The 16,710-nt window shown below is 40.6% G+C and overlaps 1 protein-coding gene across 1 annotated transcript in view; it reads left to right on the top strand.

Moving 5' to 3' along the window:
• Window positions 1–6,314, top strand: part of LOC112117663 (forkhead box protein O1) — a 92,533-nt gene extending 86,219 nt beyond the window's left edge. The window contains exons 2-3 of the mRNA XM_024215704.3: window positions 4,211–5,567; window positions 5,986–6,314. Coding sequence (XP_024071472.2) covers window positions 4,211–5,554 — 1,344 coding nt within the window. The 3' untranslated portion in view covers window positions 5,555–5,567; window positions 5,986–6,314. The remainder of the gene's footprint in view (window positions 1–4,210; window positions 5,568–5,985) is intronic.
• The last annotated feature ends 10,396 nt before the right edge of the window (window positions 6,315–16,710 follow it).

Here is a 16,710-nt window from a genome sequence, read left to right as displayed (position 1 = left end):
AAATTTATGGTCAACCAAAAAGTGACATTTGGACTGCCAAAGGAGTTGTTTGGCCCTCATTGGCTTATAGCCAGTAGATGAGATGCCAGGTGTGGTGAAGAGAAGGGCATTCAGTCTGGGTCCAGCAAGGTGCTGAGAGCCCTAAACTCCCAGAAAGGATGATGGTGGTTAAGAGGTACACAGCATCGACAGGCAGTATTATCACTAGCAGGGCTGGGCCCTTATATGAGAATAAAAAATGGTGATCCCCACTGTTCTAACTAGAGTACATATCCTCAGATCAGAGATGAAAGAAGTAGTATGCCAAAGAAGGACATATCCCCATTCTAATTATTTCATATTAGAGAGCCTGTTTAAAACGAACAAAAAAACCCATCCCCTTCACAATGGAGGGTGGAAATTCTGGCATTAATATTGATATGTATTTTTAATTGGATTACTTTTTACTTTTTAAAAAAAAATTTAAACTTTTTTTGTTTCTAAAATTCTTCTAGATTCCCTGCAGCAGTGAGGTGGCTCACATTTGCAGCAGAGCCTTTGGCAGCTTACTGCTAGCTTTGTTTTGAAATCTTGAAGATCTTCAGGGTAACTGACCCTGAAAGCATCTCCAGCAGTTAGCGTGGGAGAGGAGCCTGCTACTGCTGACTCGCTGGCAGCATTTTGTACCTCCACCTGCGTGTAGGTCTGCCTCTGCCACCGTTGCATGTAAAAAGAGGGCCAGTGTGCCCCTCGAGGTGCTCCAAGTTGCTAGAGCCATTGCCAGGAAGGTATTGCTGCCCTTGCTGGCTTCTGTCTTTCTCCTTCAGACAACAAGAGAACAAGCCACCCTCCTTAAACTGTTTTCTTTGGCCCCAGGAGCTGAATAAAAAGAGATTGGTGTTGAAGAGCTGGGACATCAATATTTGCTCATCTCCACATGTGGCAGAGCCCCTCCCCACAAAGAGAATCCTCTGACAGGTCCCATAGCAGCTAGAGACTTCAGATGGTTGAGAGACAATACTCAAGTTGCCTTCTGTGGTCTCAACCAAGTCAGCAAGCTAACCTCTTCCATCTGGGTGTTGCTACAGGCAGTGAGATGTACTCATTAGCTGAGTGATGGTAACTTTGAGAAAACGGGGGTTGTCTTAATTTCAGAGGAATAAGTGGGCCCAAAAAGACAAAATGTTAACGTTTTGAGTACATAGACCTCAGTCTGGTTAGTCTCCTGGCAAACACATTAGAAATGTCACGCCAGAATTTAGAAATGTATTGATTAGAATACATGAGAGAGAGAGAGAGAATAAAAAATGAAACATAAAGCATTTTGGAAATGAAGTTGTTTGGCTTAACCACTCAGTGTGATTAATTGTGATTAAAAGTTCCTTTTTCAGAGAGAAGATATTGGTTATTCTCTTATTTTGTGACATAATCCTTTGTGGGGAAGATAGGGTTAGTTCTGTAAAATTTTGAGTTGACCCTGTGACTGGTGGTTACTTTTCCTGCCTTTGACAAACCAGAAACAAGGGGAAAAGAAGAGATAGTAAAGGTGGAGGAATGTGACTTTTTGTTGATGTTCTCATGTCTTGAGGTGGCTGGTCAGTCACAGGCAGATGCTTTGAGCTGTCAGGCCACTCACGACAGCTCTAGACTCTGGCTTGCTTCCCTGCTGTGGGATGTCATCTGGCTGCCTCGGTCAGGTTCCTCTTTCACCAGACCGTCTCAGGCTGGGCAGGGCTGGATGGGCCATCTTATTCCATTGTGCTGGTGCAGTTGAAAAGCTGGGGGAGAGAGAAGATAGGAGGACAGGAAGGAACACACAAGGGAAGGAAGGACAGAGCAGAATCTCACATATATCAATCCGTGGTTCTCGCTGGTCCAGCAGTGGTGGTCAGGTGTCCCAATTGGTGTCTTGAGGTCTGAGTGTCAAAAGGACCCTTGCGGCTCAACAGAGAAGGGCACAATCCCTGGAGTGAAGCAGAGACCTGCCAGCCTTTCCTGAGGAATCCCCAAGGAGTCCATTTTGCCATTTTAATCCCTAAAGTCTCTCTTTAAGTACCTCAAAAGGGGGTGATGGGTGGAATAAGCCATCTTCTCAGATCTTATTTTGCCCACCAATTAGGCCTAATTTCCAGCACACCAATTTTGATCCATTCTTTTCCAGTTCCATTCTCCTGTTTAAAAGTCACGACACTTCTTGGGTCTGATTGATAGGCCCTCTAATTTGCACTAATCCAGTCTTTCTGCATCTCTTCATACCCTTTCTGTCAATACTCACTGTTGTAGGTGGTGTAACATTTTGAGCTTTCACTCAGTTTCTGGCCATTGAGCTCACAACTGGGGCTAGGCCCGCTTGACCACAATTGTAACAGGGCTGTGGCCCTGCAGCAGCATATGGAGGGGAAAAAGGTCCCTGGGTTGGTCAGGACTGGAGAAAGTGCAGCTGGAGACTTGTCTGTCCTCCACCTATCAGTGTCCAGCTGCCAGATGGCCTTAGCATGAGGGTGGTCTTTTGGGGATGCTGTCCCCTATTCCTCATGTGGCATCCTCAGTTATTGGGTTCCTACCTGATGCTTCATCGCCCCCTTGATCTTGGCTCATGTACTTGAGGAAGAATACCAGGAACATTTAGGTAGACACGCTACCCCTTTCTTACCTTCAGCAGAAATGGGGGCCTTGGGCGAGGCTATGCAAAATTGCTTATCAACGGCATGAGATTTCAGTGTGTTTTCTGGCTGGCTGTGGATCTCCTGGGATCAGTGGCTTTTCTGAAGCCATTCATGTCTCAGAAGGTGACTAGAAGCTCCAGTGGCTCTGTTGAAGATTTGAGCAGTCTCTTCTCTTTGCAGAAGTACAGTCATCCTTTAACTCTTGTGCCTTTGGGTATTAGAATGGTTAATTTCACATACGAAAATGTTGAAGGAGAAAAAGATGGTTTTAAGGATGAAGTTTAACTCTCCATGAGTCATGTTTCCTTTCTGCTGTTTGTCTTCCCTCTTTCCTCATTGTTTAGCAATTGCAATTTTTATCTGTTTAACTTGAGACCTTATCCTGAAATTACTTATGCATGTGAATAGACTCTGAGAGTTTAACGGGGACTACTTGTGTGTGTTTGCAGGTTGGGGCTTACATGATTGTATTGTTGAGGCTGGGTCATGCTTTAGCTTTAAAGTGCTATCCACAACATTGATATTAATAAACTCTGGATTTCCTTGTAGTTGCTGTCTTACAGCAATCCCATGTTTCTAGCATAATTTTTGAGTTTTATTTAAAATAAAAAAGAAATATTACAGAAAAATAGGTTTTTACAACTTGATTGTAATGAATCCAGTCTCATATGTGGCCCTGCGTTTAGGCGTTTTTGTAAAGGGTACATTTTTGAACCGGTGAATAAACTGTTTGTTGTGTTAATACATATTTTGTCACAAAAGTATAATTATTCAAATTTTCTTTGTTTAGCAGTAACCCTCCTGAAGCTGTGATATTACTGCCAGGTAGTATGTGTGATGAGATGGATAGATAAATAGAAATGAAACAGTTGCTCATGTACTGGGTTAAAAAATACATTTGTTTAATAAAATTGCCTAAATGCAGGCTATTCATTAGCAGGGACTCGTACAATCAAGTTGAGAACCAGTTCTTCAGTGAATTTTTCTGATTTTGGTGTCCCCTTATCATGTTTCAAATTGATGCCTTTGGCACATGCCAATTTCTTCTTCTTTTTATCATGTCACATATAATTTATCATATTGTTTAATTGTATGACAAAGCATGGCTAACTCGTTTAAGCCAGTTTTGAACCAATACGTATATTTCTAAACTAGCACTCTTCCAACCTTTACCATTACACTTACGTTTTCAAACTAAATAAAACATTGAAGGGATTTTTCTTTTCTCCCAGGGAGGAGTTAAAATCATGTAAATAAGGATTTCTAGCAGAACCTGCTAGTAGTGCCACTGGCTGTGTTTTAAGGAGATTTGATGCGCAAAATGTTTTGAAATATAGGTTACATTAAGGGTATTAAGCAAAATATTCCTTTTCTTAAAAAAAAGATACTGGGTACAGCAGTTAAAAGTTTGGTGTTTTGGAAACTTCAGTTTTGTACAGTAATTCAGTCAGTTATTTTTATAGCCTCTTTCACACAAGTAGCGTTAGAATGGCCTGCTCATTTAAGTGTTACATGTTGAGATAAAGAGAACTGGCCCGTTTCTTATCCCATATTTTATCTTTCAGAATTCAATTCGTCATAACCTGTCGCTGCACAGCAAGTTTATCAGGGTGCAGAATGAAGGAACAGGAAAAAGTTCTTGGTGGATGCTCAACCCTGAAGGAGGAAAGAGTGGAAAGTCACCTAGGAGAAGAGCAGCGTCCATGGACAACAACAGCAAGTTCGCGAAAAGCAGAGGAAGAGCTGCCAAGAAAAAGGCAGCCCTTCAGTCAGGCCAGGAAGGAAATGGAGATAGCCCAGGATCACAGTTTTCAAAGTGGCCTGCAAGCCCCAGCTCACACAGTAATGATGACTTTGATAACTGGAGTACCTTTAGACCTAGAACTAGCTCTAATGCTAGTACAATTAGTGGAAGGCTTTCTCCAATCTTGCCAGAACAAGATGACCTTGGAGATGGGGATGTGCACTCTATGGTATATCCTTCATCATCTACCAAAATGGCTTCTACTCTACCCAGCCTTTCAGAGATGAGCAATTCTGAAAATATGGAGAATCTTTTGGATAACCTCAACCTCTTGTCACCTAGTACATCACTGACCGTATCGACCCAGTCTTCACCAGCTACAATGATGCAGCAAACACCAGGTTATTCATTTGCATCACCAACCACAAGTATAGGTTCACCAAATCCAGACTACCGAAAATTTACATATGCTCAAGCTAGCATGAACTCTTTGCCCCAGATGCCTATGCAAACTCTTCAAGACAGTAAATCAAGCTATGGAACGATCAGCCAATATAACTGTCCTGCAGGACTCCTGAAGGAGTTACTAACTTCTGATTCTCCGCCGCACAATGATATCTTGACATCAGTAGATACTGGTGTTTCTCAACCTAGTGGTAGAGTATTGGGCCAAAATGTGCTGATGGTCACAGATTCAGTGATGTCAACATATGGTAATCAACCTTCCCACAACAAAATGATGACTCCCAGTGCCCACCCACACCAAGGACGTAATCAGCCAACAGTTGCAGTTAATGGTCGTGCCTTGTCACACACAGTGAACGCCATGTCACATACATCAGGTTTAAATCGTTTGTCCACGGTGAAAACTTCATTACAAGTGCCTATGAGTCACCCAATGCATATGAATACAATGAACCCTTATGCTGCTGTTAACAGTTGCAATGGCTATGGAAGAGTGGGAATTGTTTCTCTCCATCAGGAGAAGCTTCCCAGTGACTTAGATGACATGTTAATTGAACGGTTGGACTGTGACATGGAGTCAATTATTCGTAATGACCTTATGGATGGAGAAACATTAGATTTTAACTTTGACAGTGTGTTGCCTAACCAAAGTTTTCCACACAGTGTAAAGACTACCACACACAGCTGGGTGTCGGGCTAGGAGTTAGTGCAAGGTAAATTCTCATATTATTTTAAAAATAATAATCTGAAAATGAGTTTAAAGGAAAAGTACAGGCTTTAACAGATTTGGAAATGCCTAAAGCTTTAATGGTTTCCAGTGTCATGTGCCTGCATCTACCATCACTTTGTTGTCTAACTTGCTAGCTTTTTTAATGGGTTGTAAATGACATTAGCCTTATGCATATGCAATGAGGATACCAAATACAGACTTCTAGCATTTATTTGGACAGGTAGAGTAGTAGTTTTGGACATCTAGCCAGTAGTAGTAAAATAAATAACTTCCACTTTATTTTATATATTTATTTTTCATTATTGTCTGACTTAGAGCTATTTGGAGCACGTATTCTATATCTTTTTTGTGAACATTACTTTTGTATTTTGTTTCATTGTGTTTTTTCTGTTTTTTCCTAGGCTACAGTTTAAAGCTCTTCAGACTTGTCTGACAACAGGAACTGAGAAAAGTAGTCCAAAGATGTCCTTCGCCCTTCTTTTAGTTTTCTTGATAAAACTGTTCTCATTTTTTCCTTTTGTCAGAATTGGCAGCAAACAGACTTTTCCTGTACAGGATGTTTGCCCAGTGTTTGCAGGTTATGTGCTGCTGTAGATAAGAACTGTGCCATTGGAAATTTCATTACTCTGAAGTGCCAAATTCACTACACCATATAATCACATAAAATACTTTTGCATCATGTTGTGCTTTCGGTTTTTGTACAGTATGAGCTGTAGATGGAGAATTGTTTTTTTTTTTTTTAAATATCTGTTTGGTCCAAAAAAAACTAAACTTTTTGTAATACTGTGGTGGTCTCATGCCCTAAGTAAGTTTAACTTTTATTAAAGTTACCCGTGTTCTGCTGAACTGATGAATTGAGATAAATGTGGACTTTGTTTTGCAGCTGTATGAACTGCCTTGTATTTGTTAAAATTGATACACATTTCATATGAGAAAAGAGAGGCCTGGTAAATAAGATCCAGCTAAGCTCATTGAATAGTCAAATGTTCAAAACAAACAATAGATTAAATGGCAATTGGTATGTTACTGATCTTTTTATTATGTAAATTTATGCAAAGATATTTGTGGGTCTGATTTCCAGATTAATGAATGTTATTGTTGGACTTGAGAGAATATTTGGAATAGTTATAAAGCTATTTTGTTCTTATAATTAAAGTCTACTTTGTTATATAGTCTACCTAAAAATTTACAGAATCTAAAATCTGGCAGCATTCATAACCTTCATTTATACAGTATTTTAACTGGATGAAGTGAACATTTTTAGATATTTGCTTAGCACCTTAGAGTGCTACTAAAGAAAGAGAAAAGCTTAATGAGTACCTTGAATACAAAACATTTCTGTCCCATATTTTTTGGCAGAAGAGTGATGTGTATAGACAGACACTTTCCGTTTCATGTTTAGGAAATATTTAATCGGTTTTGTATATGCATTTTTAGAAACTTCATCAGCTTCTATTACCATTTTAACCCTGACTACCACAAAGTGTTAAGTATTCATTGTTAGATGCTTGTACAGTGCTTCATGTTGTATTTATTTCATGGAGGTCTCATAATGTTTGTGGACTCAAAAGCAGGATCTTTGTTTTAAGAACATTCACATTTTGTTAAAGTAAATGACAGAATTTCCATTTGTATTTAGCATTAGTTTTAGGGCCTGTCAGCATTTTTATCATCACACCCTATTTTAGGGGGGTTGAAAGTGCTACTATAAAACTACATGGGGGATAAAAGTCCATTATATAACATTTCAGGGCAAGGACATATTTGTTCTCCATTTCTGGGAGTGGGGAAGATTAGTGAAATAGCAAAGTTACAGAAACACAAGAGTTTTAAGGAGAAGGGATAGTTTTAGTTACTAAGGCTTTGGTCCTGCAAACCTTTACCTTTAGGTGATTAGGCCCATTGATAGCTATTTGAGGGTTTACAGGATTGGGCCTTTACTTGGTAAATATTTGCTGTATTTACATAGTTAAATTGTGTTTTGAGGGATGAATGGGGAGGTAAACCTGCCCGCCTGCCACTGATTACTGCACATCGTTTATATTAAAAAACCAAAAACAAACCAAAAAACTGAGGATTTTTATTTTGCACTTACAATATTTGCAATTTTTATGATAGTTCCAGGGATGGAAATGAATTTTTCTGCTGTACTATTTTCAAGTGATCCATAACTGGAAAGTGATTATATAATCCCAATTTAGCTCCCATCTTCTCCATTGTCCTTCTCCATGATCATTTGTGGGACGTGCCAGGAGAGAGAAGATTAACAAAACATAAAAAGTCTATGATATTAATTACAGTGTGTGCTCAGTGCTGGCAGTTCACTAAAACAGCCTGCATTTGTCTAATATCTTCCCTATCAAATTAATGATATCTGAAATGTGATCACAGCTCTTGGCCATGGCATGAGCAGAGGACTCCCTGGGACCAGTTTCAAAAGAGCCTCCTTTTTGGTGCATGTGCAAAATTTTTGCTGTCCAATGGCAGTTGACTAGAGTAAGTGAAGTACTGAGTCATATAATTATTTGACCTTTATGTGCCAATTTTGTTTGCAAAAAGAGAGACCCTTTGAAATTTGACCCTCTGGCGCAGGAGCTGAACATGCTACATTTAACAATTTACCTCTTATAATTTTATTGCTACTGTATAACTTACAAATATATTCTTTCTTTTATAGCTATGATGAACTTGAATGCAACAGTTCCTTAATTAAAATAGGCTGCAGGAAGTCCTGTTTGATCATTATCAGAATAGATACTTATAGATGTTGGGAATTTTGGTTCTGCATTTTCTTTTTATTTTGTTTGTGTGTCAAAGTTCTAATATTTTTGCTTGTAACTGTGGGATACTGTGAAATCTAATGAAGGGTAGGTTGTCTGTCTTGAAAGCAAACATTATGTGACCTCTAGTAATAAATTCTTTTAAGTAAAAGTACCGAACTTTTGGAGTAAATTAGTTTGTCAGAATTATTGTAAATGATTGCTTTGTGAATTGTGCAGATGATCTTACCTATGCAGCTTTGGTTTTGACTTTTCTCTGGTTTGTACTGTTTTTAAAAGTATATTGTATTATAGAGCTGTTCAGATATTTTAAATATAAAGATGTATTGTTTCCATAATATAGCTATATGATATATGTTTAGGTAGTAGATGCATTAATTGGAAAGCTCTGCTTTGATAAACTGACAAATTGCCTACATTTATAAGCAAAAGTTGTACTGCTTATTATTGGCTTAAGTCAACAGAGCATCCCTAAGAAGAGGAGAGAACTTAAAATTGGACCAATTCTAAAATAGTATAAAATTTGCACTTGTTAAACCACTGGATGTATGTTAGTACTTTTTTATTTTTTTACTGATTTGAAGTTCATATTTTCATTATGAAATTGCTAGGATTCTTAATTTATAACTGATTTTAGATAAGATGTTGTCATGTTTTTTTGTAATCATTACGTAAAAATGCAGCGTGGTTTATGCAAACAAACAAAAAAACTTGGCATTAAAACTAGCCTCCTTTTTGAGGGTTGTTCCACAAACCAGCAATATCACCAGAGAATGGCTTGTAAATATGGCTGATTTTACTCGTGGGTGGTGTAACAGCACTTCTGTGTTCCACTGCTCTGATTCAGTAACATCGCAGAATTAAAGTTCATATTTGGATATTTTCAGAGAAGTGCCTGATGTACCTACAGACACAAGAACAATCCTTTACTGTTATTGTATAAAGCCATAAATGTATATAAATTATGTTTAAAAGGTTTTGTGTCTTTTCTTGTATACTGGAAATGAGATTTGTACCAGGATTCTACTTGTGATTAGCAGTTATCCTATTCAAACACTGTAGTAATTACATTCCTTACTGCCTAATATTTTCAATAATGATAATCCCATTTTGACAATCTTGTTGGCATTAGCAATTTTATGTGGAAAAATACCTCATGGTACCAAGTCTTGGAGTTCAGCAAGATGATACCATATTAATAAGCAAACACTAACTGCAAAATAGCTAACAGATTTTCCAGTACTTCATGTAAGGGGAATTATCTTTTGGAATTTCTTCTGGAATTGGAACTGTATCAGGTACAGTAACTTAATAGGGCTGTGTTAAGTATTTTATCACAACATATTGTGATAAAACTAACTTGTTTATAACTCTTTGGGACTAAACACAAGAAGAATCCATGCCTGAATTGACAAGATATATTGTGTAGAGATACTTTGTTGCTGGAAGCTGCTTTACACAGCTCAAGCGTTGTTGCCATTGGTTCAACAAGCCTAGTTCAGAGAAAATTGCAAAAATTCCTGAAATCCCTTCAGAATGCATATTTGTAAGTATAAGCTTTTAATAAAATTGCTATGACATGAGATGGTGATTAATGTATTAGAACATTATGTAATACATTTAGAAAATGTGAAACAAAAACTTACATAAAACCACAGGAAGGAATTACTCTTAAATTAGCATGTTACAGATTAGATCCTAAAATCATTGGAGGGGGTGTGAGTGGGGTGGCAGCAGAACCTTTTTTAAAAAAGATGGAACACATTCTAACCTGAGGGTACTTAATCCAGAAATAACCCACGTGGCTGAATAAATTCTGAAATGGAAGAGGAGGTGTTTGTAGCAATTTTCTGAAGCCAAAGATCTCAAGTTTATTAGCCTGGGACATGGTGGTTCCAGGTGAACAGCTTCAAATCTCTGTTATGCTTAAATGTTTGTTTATTCAAATTTCCCTGCTGAAGAATTAAAAAAAATCTATTGACCCTGTTTTTCCCTACTCTTATCTCTCCCTCTCCTTCCTCTTCATTTCCATCTTTTCACTTCTCCCCATCCCCACAAGTCAGCAATGCTTTGATAAACTTCTTCCACTTCATATGTACGTCTGTTGAGTTAATCATCTTCCTCTGATACAATCTACCACAGTTGGCCTTGACACATTGTGGTTCTTTGGGGGTTCATCCAGACAAGTAAGGGGTTGTGCCTCGTCTAAGCCTGGATATGTCTGTGCTTTGCAGCTTTGGCTCGGAGCCCTGGTTACTTCTTGCAGGGTGGCACTACAGCCCCTCCCAACCCAAGTCTCTGCCAAACCACCTCCCCTGCAGCATCCAGTCCCTCTCACGGGATCCTCACAGCAGTTATCATGTTCACTGCCTCTAAAGAGCCAGAATGCACACCAGCATCTTAGTTTTGCTGAAGACCTACACCGTGACACAGCCATTTGTAATAAAGCAAGAATAAGTTTGCTAATAAAGAGCATAGGTTTAAGTGATTTGCAGTGAGAGTGAAAGAAAAAGAATGGTTACAAACAAAACACATTTTCTAGTGCCTCAAACTTAATTCTAGCAAGTTACAATCTTTGCCAAAGCAGTTTCCTTACTTACACCAAGTTATCAGCATCCTTAATCCTCCAGACCTGGGGACCCAACTTTCATAGGGCTTGAAGGGTGCTGTGCCCTATTCTCCCCTCAGGGATAGATAATAAAATGGCTTTTTGCCTTTGCTTGTATCTTCCTAAAGTTCACTGACTCTGTTTGAAGAGGCAGAAAGGCTTGCTGGGGGGTGCAGTCTCCAGCCCTGTTCAAAATTCTTAACTCGCCATTTTCTCCTCCTTGCTCGCCTGATTGCTTTGTTTACCTTCTGTGTAAATGTGCTTTTTCTTGGCTTTGGTCTCACCTTGTCTAATTACACTGGAGACACAGTCAAGCCTGCAAACCAGTGTTGCTTTGTGTAGGACCGACTGGGCTTAGGCACACATCTATAATTCTTTGTACACCTTCCATGTGTGCACCACACAGTAATGTTAATGACCAGTGTGTTACCAGTTTGCATATGACACCTGACATGACACCTTTTAGATACAGATGATGACAACAGCGAGTTGGGGTCATGAATGTGCCAGGGCTGCTGGGAGTTATGAGATGGTGTGCCCTCTGCCAGTTGGCATTGATGGGCTCTCTGGGTCTTACACACACACACACACACACACACACACACACACACACACACACACTGTGGTTCTTTATTTCCCTGAGTGGGGGGTTCAGTATCTCTCTGCCTCTTCGATTGCACCTCAAGTCCCTTTTGTGCTTATTCCTGTGTCTTTCCCTACTGAGTGGTCAAGGAGATTCTAGCTCCATCTCCGGAGCGGCTTGGACACACTCCAACCTCTGTCTGCCTGAGGAATTCCATCTGCGTGAGGAAGAAATTAGTTTTCCTTCCTTTGTGAAGAAATATCTAGTGGTTCCAGCCCCAACTCCTGACCTCAGTTCTTACAAAGAGCTCATTCATAAGTTGGCTGTGAACTTTCGAAGTTCCTTTTTCCATGGTCATCTATGCAGTGTTTCTCAACAGCCAGTCTGCGGACTGGTGCCGGTCCCCGAGATCTTCCGGATACAGTTTAGGAAAGCAGCATGCTGGTCCCTGGTATCAAAAAGGGTGACAAACACTGATCTATAATACCCCCTTCAGCCCACGAACAAGGTGTCCCCTCCAAACAGTCATGTTTACTCTTCAGCACAGTAGACAAGTTACGTGATGGGGCATGCACTGTCTGCCCAAAGCATCGGGATGAGTTTCACTGAACTTTGATGCCACTAAGGCGTTGTATGGCAATGTATAAATTGCTTGTGAAATCATTCCACAAGCTTCAGTTGTACTGAAAGCTTAGGAGGGTATAGCAAAATGAAAATATATTACAAAAATGGATGTCTTTGCACAGTAACAAGGTTCTCACCCTTTTAGGACTAAACATGCTGTAGGGGGGGAGCCTTTTTGGTCTGTGGCTGGCTGGGAAATCAAGGCAAGCAACAGCTTGAGGATCAAAAAGGGCTTTAGCTCTTTTGGGGGAGGCAGAACTAAGCCAGAGCAGAACTTACCTTCTGTTAGATTTTAAAGTTGCATGTGGCAGCTGCCTTCTGCTATGGCACAATGTCCTAAGCTGTGCAGGAGCTGTTTGCTGCTTAGGTGGCCTGCCAGCAGAAGATGGTTACCAGGAGGAGCTATTAGACCCTGCAGGAGTTGAATTCTCAGCTTACGAGCCTAAATAAGTTACCACCTCCTGCTGCCCCGTTCAAGATAGAGTGCTTCAGATGCCTTTTCAGAGATGGCCTCGTTGGGCAAGTTATGGTACTTGGTAAGTTGAATCATGAAATGGCCTGTCAGATTGCCTTCTGTGCCCTTTTAAGGGTAGGAATTGATAACCCACCAAACTTCTTGTGGAACACGGAAAAACAGACATGAAGAAGGAAGCCCAAATGCTGAGCAGATAAGCTGGAAGATGGCAGGAAAATTGCCATTTTTGTAGAGCAAGGTGACATGTGAGGGGCTTTGGACAAAAGATAAATATTCGGAGCAGCTATATGACTCCTTAATTACATTTATACACAGGATTCTGCTTCCTGTGTATAAGTGAAAGTCAGATCTGGGAAAAGAAGACTCTGGACAGAGCTGCAACAGCAGCTGGTTGAAAGCATGCCAGGTTCTTTTAAGGCCTTAAATGGGACCGTCAACATTTAAAGGTTATTTTCCCCGTTGAGTGAGCTTTTAATTCATTAGAGGTGTAAGCCAGAAACCGCTCAGTCATTCCATTCCAATGAGGATTCCAAGGGAATCTCTTTGAGGTGGGAAGGGCTATTGATCCATGATCCTTTCCTTGTGTGTTGCTATCAAGTAGTCCTCATTTGAGAACCTGTGCAAAAAGATGCTTACAACCCCACAACTCTTGCTAACGCCAGGTGTAACGCTGACAGATCCTGGTTGTCAGCGGGCGGGATTGAACCTGGGAACCTCTGGAGCTAAATGCATGAGTTTCTACTGCAGGAGCTGAAAGCCACATGCCTCTTAGCTAAGGCTGTAGCAGACTCCTTAATCACTAAGTGGTCTCCGTACCACTAGAGGGGACAGAACACCATACCTAGGAGGTGTGTGGGTTACACAGTCAGACAGTTGGTTTAGTGGGTTTAGTAACTGAAGGTGTTAGACCTCTCTCAAACACTCCTTTCCCTATCCCCCCCCCCTCAAAAAAAATCACCCCTATTAATCTTGCAGTCTTGCATTGAAGGAACTTCCACACTACGGTATTAAGAAGGTGTTTGTTTAATGCAGCCACCCCCCTCCATTATGCATTGATGGTAAAAATGCATCCAACGTGGGTTACTTGTTTCCAGGGTGGACACAGTAAGAGCTACAGCTCTATAGTCTTTAGAATCCTCAAGTATCTGCCTGTCTTTCTTTTAGTGATTCTAGAGTATGGATACAGCCGGTCAGATTGGCAGCACTACTTTTGTTCATTTTTTATAGAGTGGGGAATGGACATAGCCCGAGCTGTTTGCCACAAATCATTTGAGACAAGGTGATAGAGCCTCAAGTCTTCTCTCCAATTTTCAGGCCGTGATGATGAACTCTTACATTTTGTATTTCATTTGCTGCTAGAGGTACCACTTGAAATCAGAATCCCATTGTGGTAGAAGGCACTTTAAAAAAACACATAGTAAAAGCCAGTTCCTGCCCCCCCCCCCCCCCCAAATTTACATCTAAACAGCCAAGACAAACAAAGGGTAGGAGAAAGGAAGTATTTGTTTTTCCAACTAGCTGTACCAAGGATACAATGGGTACAGTGAGGTGATGGAGTTCCACATTTTACGTATCGAAAAACGTGGTGAAGAGCATATGGCTCTGACATCTTGCAGGATGTTAGTCACTGTCTCAGTTATACTGGGGCCTTGGAGAGAATGTGATCCAAGCTACTGAACAGTTAGCTGATGAGAGAAGTTTTGGAGTTAATTGTATGTCTGTGGTGGCAGCTCCCATAGCACTGATAGTCCACCTCAGCAGGAGCAGTCTTCAGGACAATGAACTAAGCAATTTTAACGCTTTCTAAGCATTTTAATGATGTGGATGCATGAAGGATGGGATGGAGTTTGATTTTTTGGATCCTTTGTTCAAGCCCTTCCCCTTGTATTTTAACAAGATCATGCTGGAGCTGAACCAGCTGGTTGATAAATACTGAAATAAAGACACAAGGGGGGAAAAGCCCCATTATCCAGTCCTTAGCCTGTCATGAAATTTAAAGTGTGAGGAACTACTGAAGAAAGATCAGACCTGACTCTTGGACTCTAACGGTAATCAATGCTGCTGGGACTAAACCTGCACTGTCGCTCACCATGCCTATGCACAGGAAACCACAAGACCTCACTAAAGGGGGGAAAATACAATGCTAATGAACTCCCACATATATTGCAAACTTGGCTTTCTTTGCCCAGATCTCTGCCCAGTGCTACTTCCTCTGTGAGGCATTTCCACTACTCTGAGATGTGATAGCTGATCAATGCTGGCTCTTGCTTAAAAACACAGAAAGGATTTTCATATATTTTTAAATTTCATCAGTCCATGCTCTATAACCCCAAGAGCAATATGCTTGTGAAAGGTACTTTCCTTAGATATATCTTTCTTTATTACCGAAGGTGGAAAGTTAGAGTCTTGGCAGCTGGAAACATGGTGTGTAAGTTTTAGAACCTCCAATATTTTTTTATTTGTTGCTGTTCATTTCTAGGAGAGTCTTCATTGTGCTAGGCACTTCCAAACATCATAGAAAATATTTTCCTAAAAGGGTTTACGGTCCACAATGCTTGTGTATCCCTTGTGAAGTTTGGGGGGTAGGGTATATCTGTTTCCTCCCAGTTTTACAGCGCTTGCATGTGTACCACCTTTCAGATACATCAGGCATCTGACTATACTTTTAGTCTAGGCAAATACTGAGCTGGAAACCAGGAGCTGATGTGCAACATCTTTTGCTGCTATTTCTATTTTTGTGCGGTTCCTAGTTCTTATTGAGCAAAGCCTCCTATACCCTCACTTAAGCAGCAGTTGAGTATCAACCCTCTTCAACCTTTTATAGGTAAGTTGAACTGAGAGGTTGTACAAAGTCATTGCTGGCATAGATGGGACTAGTACCATTGGCTCTAAGTACCCATCACATGGCCTTTCAGAATGAATGTACCATATTAACAGGCTTGGCGCTGCTGAGTGTAACCACTAGAACATAACTCCCACGCACAGTAAGGGGCAACAGTTACTCCTGTCTAACAAATAGTGATCTAACCCACTAGCAAAGTGTGTGCCACATCTACCCCTAAAGGCTGCACAACAAAGAAACTAATAGTTACTCCTTCTGTTCAATTGGTAGCAGTCTGTGTTCAGATCCTCCTGATGGGAATGTGTGGTTGCATGTGACGGAATTTCTGATTTTATCCAGTTTTCTTTATGAAATAATTATTTATTTGACTTCCAAAGAGGGAAAATATCCTTTAAAACAAGCGTTACAGTTTTAAAACATCATAATCGGTCAGTTATGAGTGACACACAACAAAACAGGCGGGTCACATTTCAGTCACTTATCACACATTGTGAATGGTTGTTACTCATAAGCTGGCTTGAAGGTTGAGAGGTATGATGGGAATGGCTAGATTCACAAAAGGATGAAGACATCTAACTGCCTCTTCAGTGCCTAAGTCCAACATTTAGATGCCACTGACATTCTGAAAACAACTGTTTAGCTGCTGCCTCACCCTGTAGTCTCCTAAATCCCCTTAGGTGCCTACGTTTCTGCTGGAAGATATGGGCAAAACTGATCAAATCCTGATGCTACCTCACAGCTAATAAGCTGCTCTGAGCCCTCCTTCATGCTTAAGCCCCAGCGGGATTCTCAAACTCTGTGTTCCCCCACCTATCTCACCTGTGGTACCTGCTTTTGTAGGCATGGTCAAAAGGTGACTGGGGTGAGTAGGTCCACACAGAGAATGTATGAGTCACAGTCTAGTGGTTAGGCTGCTCACCTGAGAGGTAGAAGACTTGGGTTTAAATCCTCTTCTTCCTGATTTGGAACAGGGATTTGAACTCAGCTCTCCCATATCGCTGGAGAGTACCCTAGCCAATGGGCTATAGCATCACTCTTTCTTTGGTCTAAGGATATATAAACAGGTTTTCCACATCCCAGGTGATTGCTCTACCCACTTGGCTTTTGCGTATAATGAGGCAGCAGCTCTATTTCTGTGGGTTTTCTTATGAGAGGCACAACCTGGCTTAGGTGCCTAACTCCAGGAGAAGGTTCATGGCTGAGAATCCTGAGTG

Source organism: Terrapene carolina, unplaced genomic scaffold (assembly GCF_002925995.2).
Source record: "Terrapene carolina triunguis isolate 2854851 unplaced genomic scaffold, T_m_triunguis-2.0 Scaffold139, whole genome shotgun sequence".
In the NCBI taxonomy this organism is placed as follows: Eukaryota; Metazoa; Chordata; order Testudines; family Emydidae; genus Terrapene; species Terrapene triunguis.
Note: the sequence above shows the minus strand (reverse complement) of the source record. Positions and strands in the feature narration are given on the sequence as shown.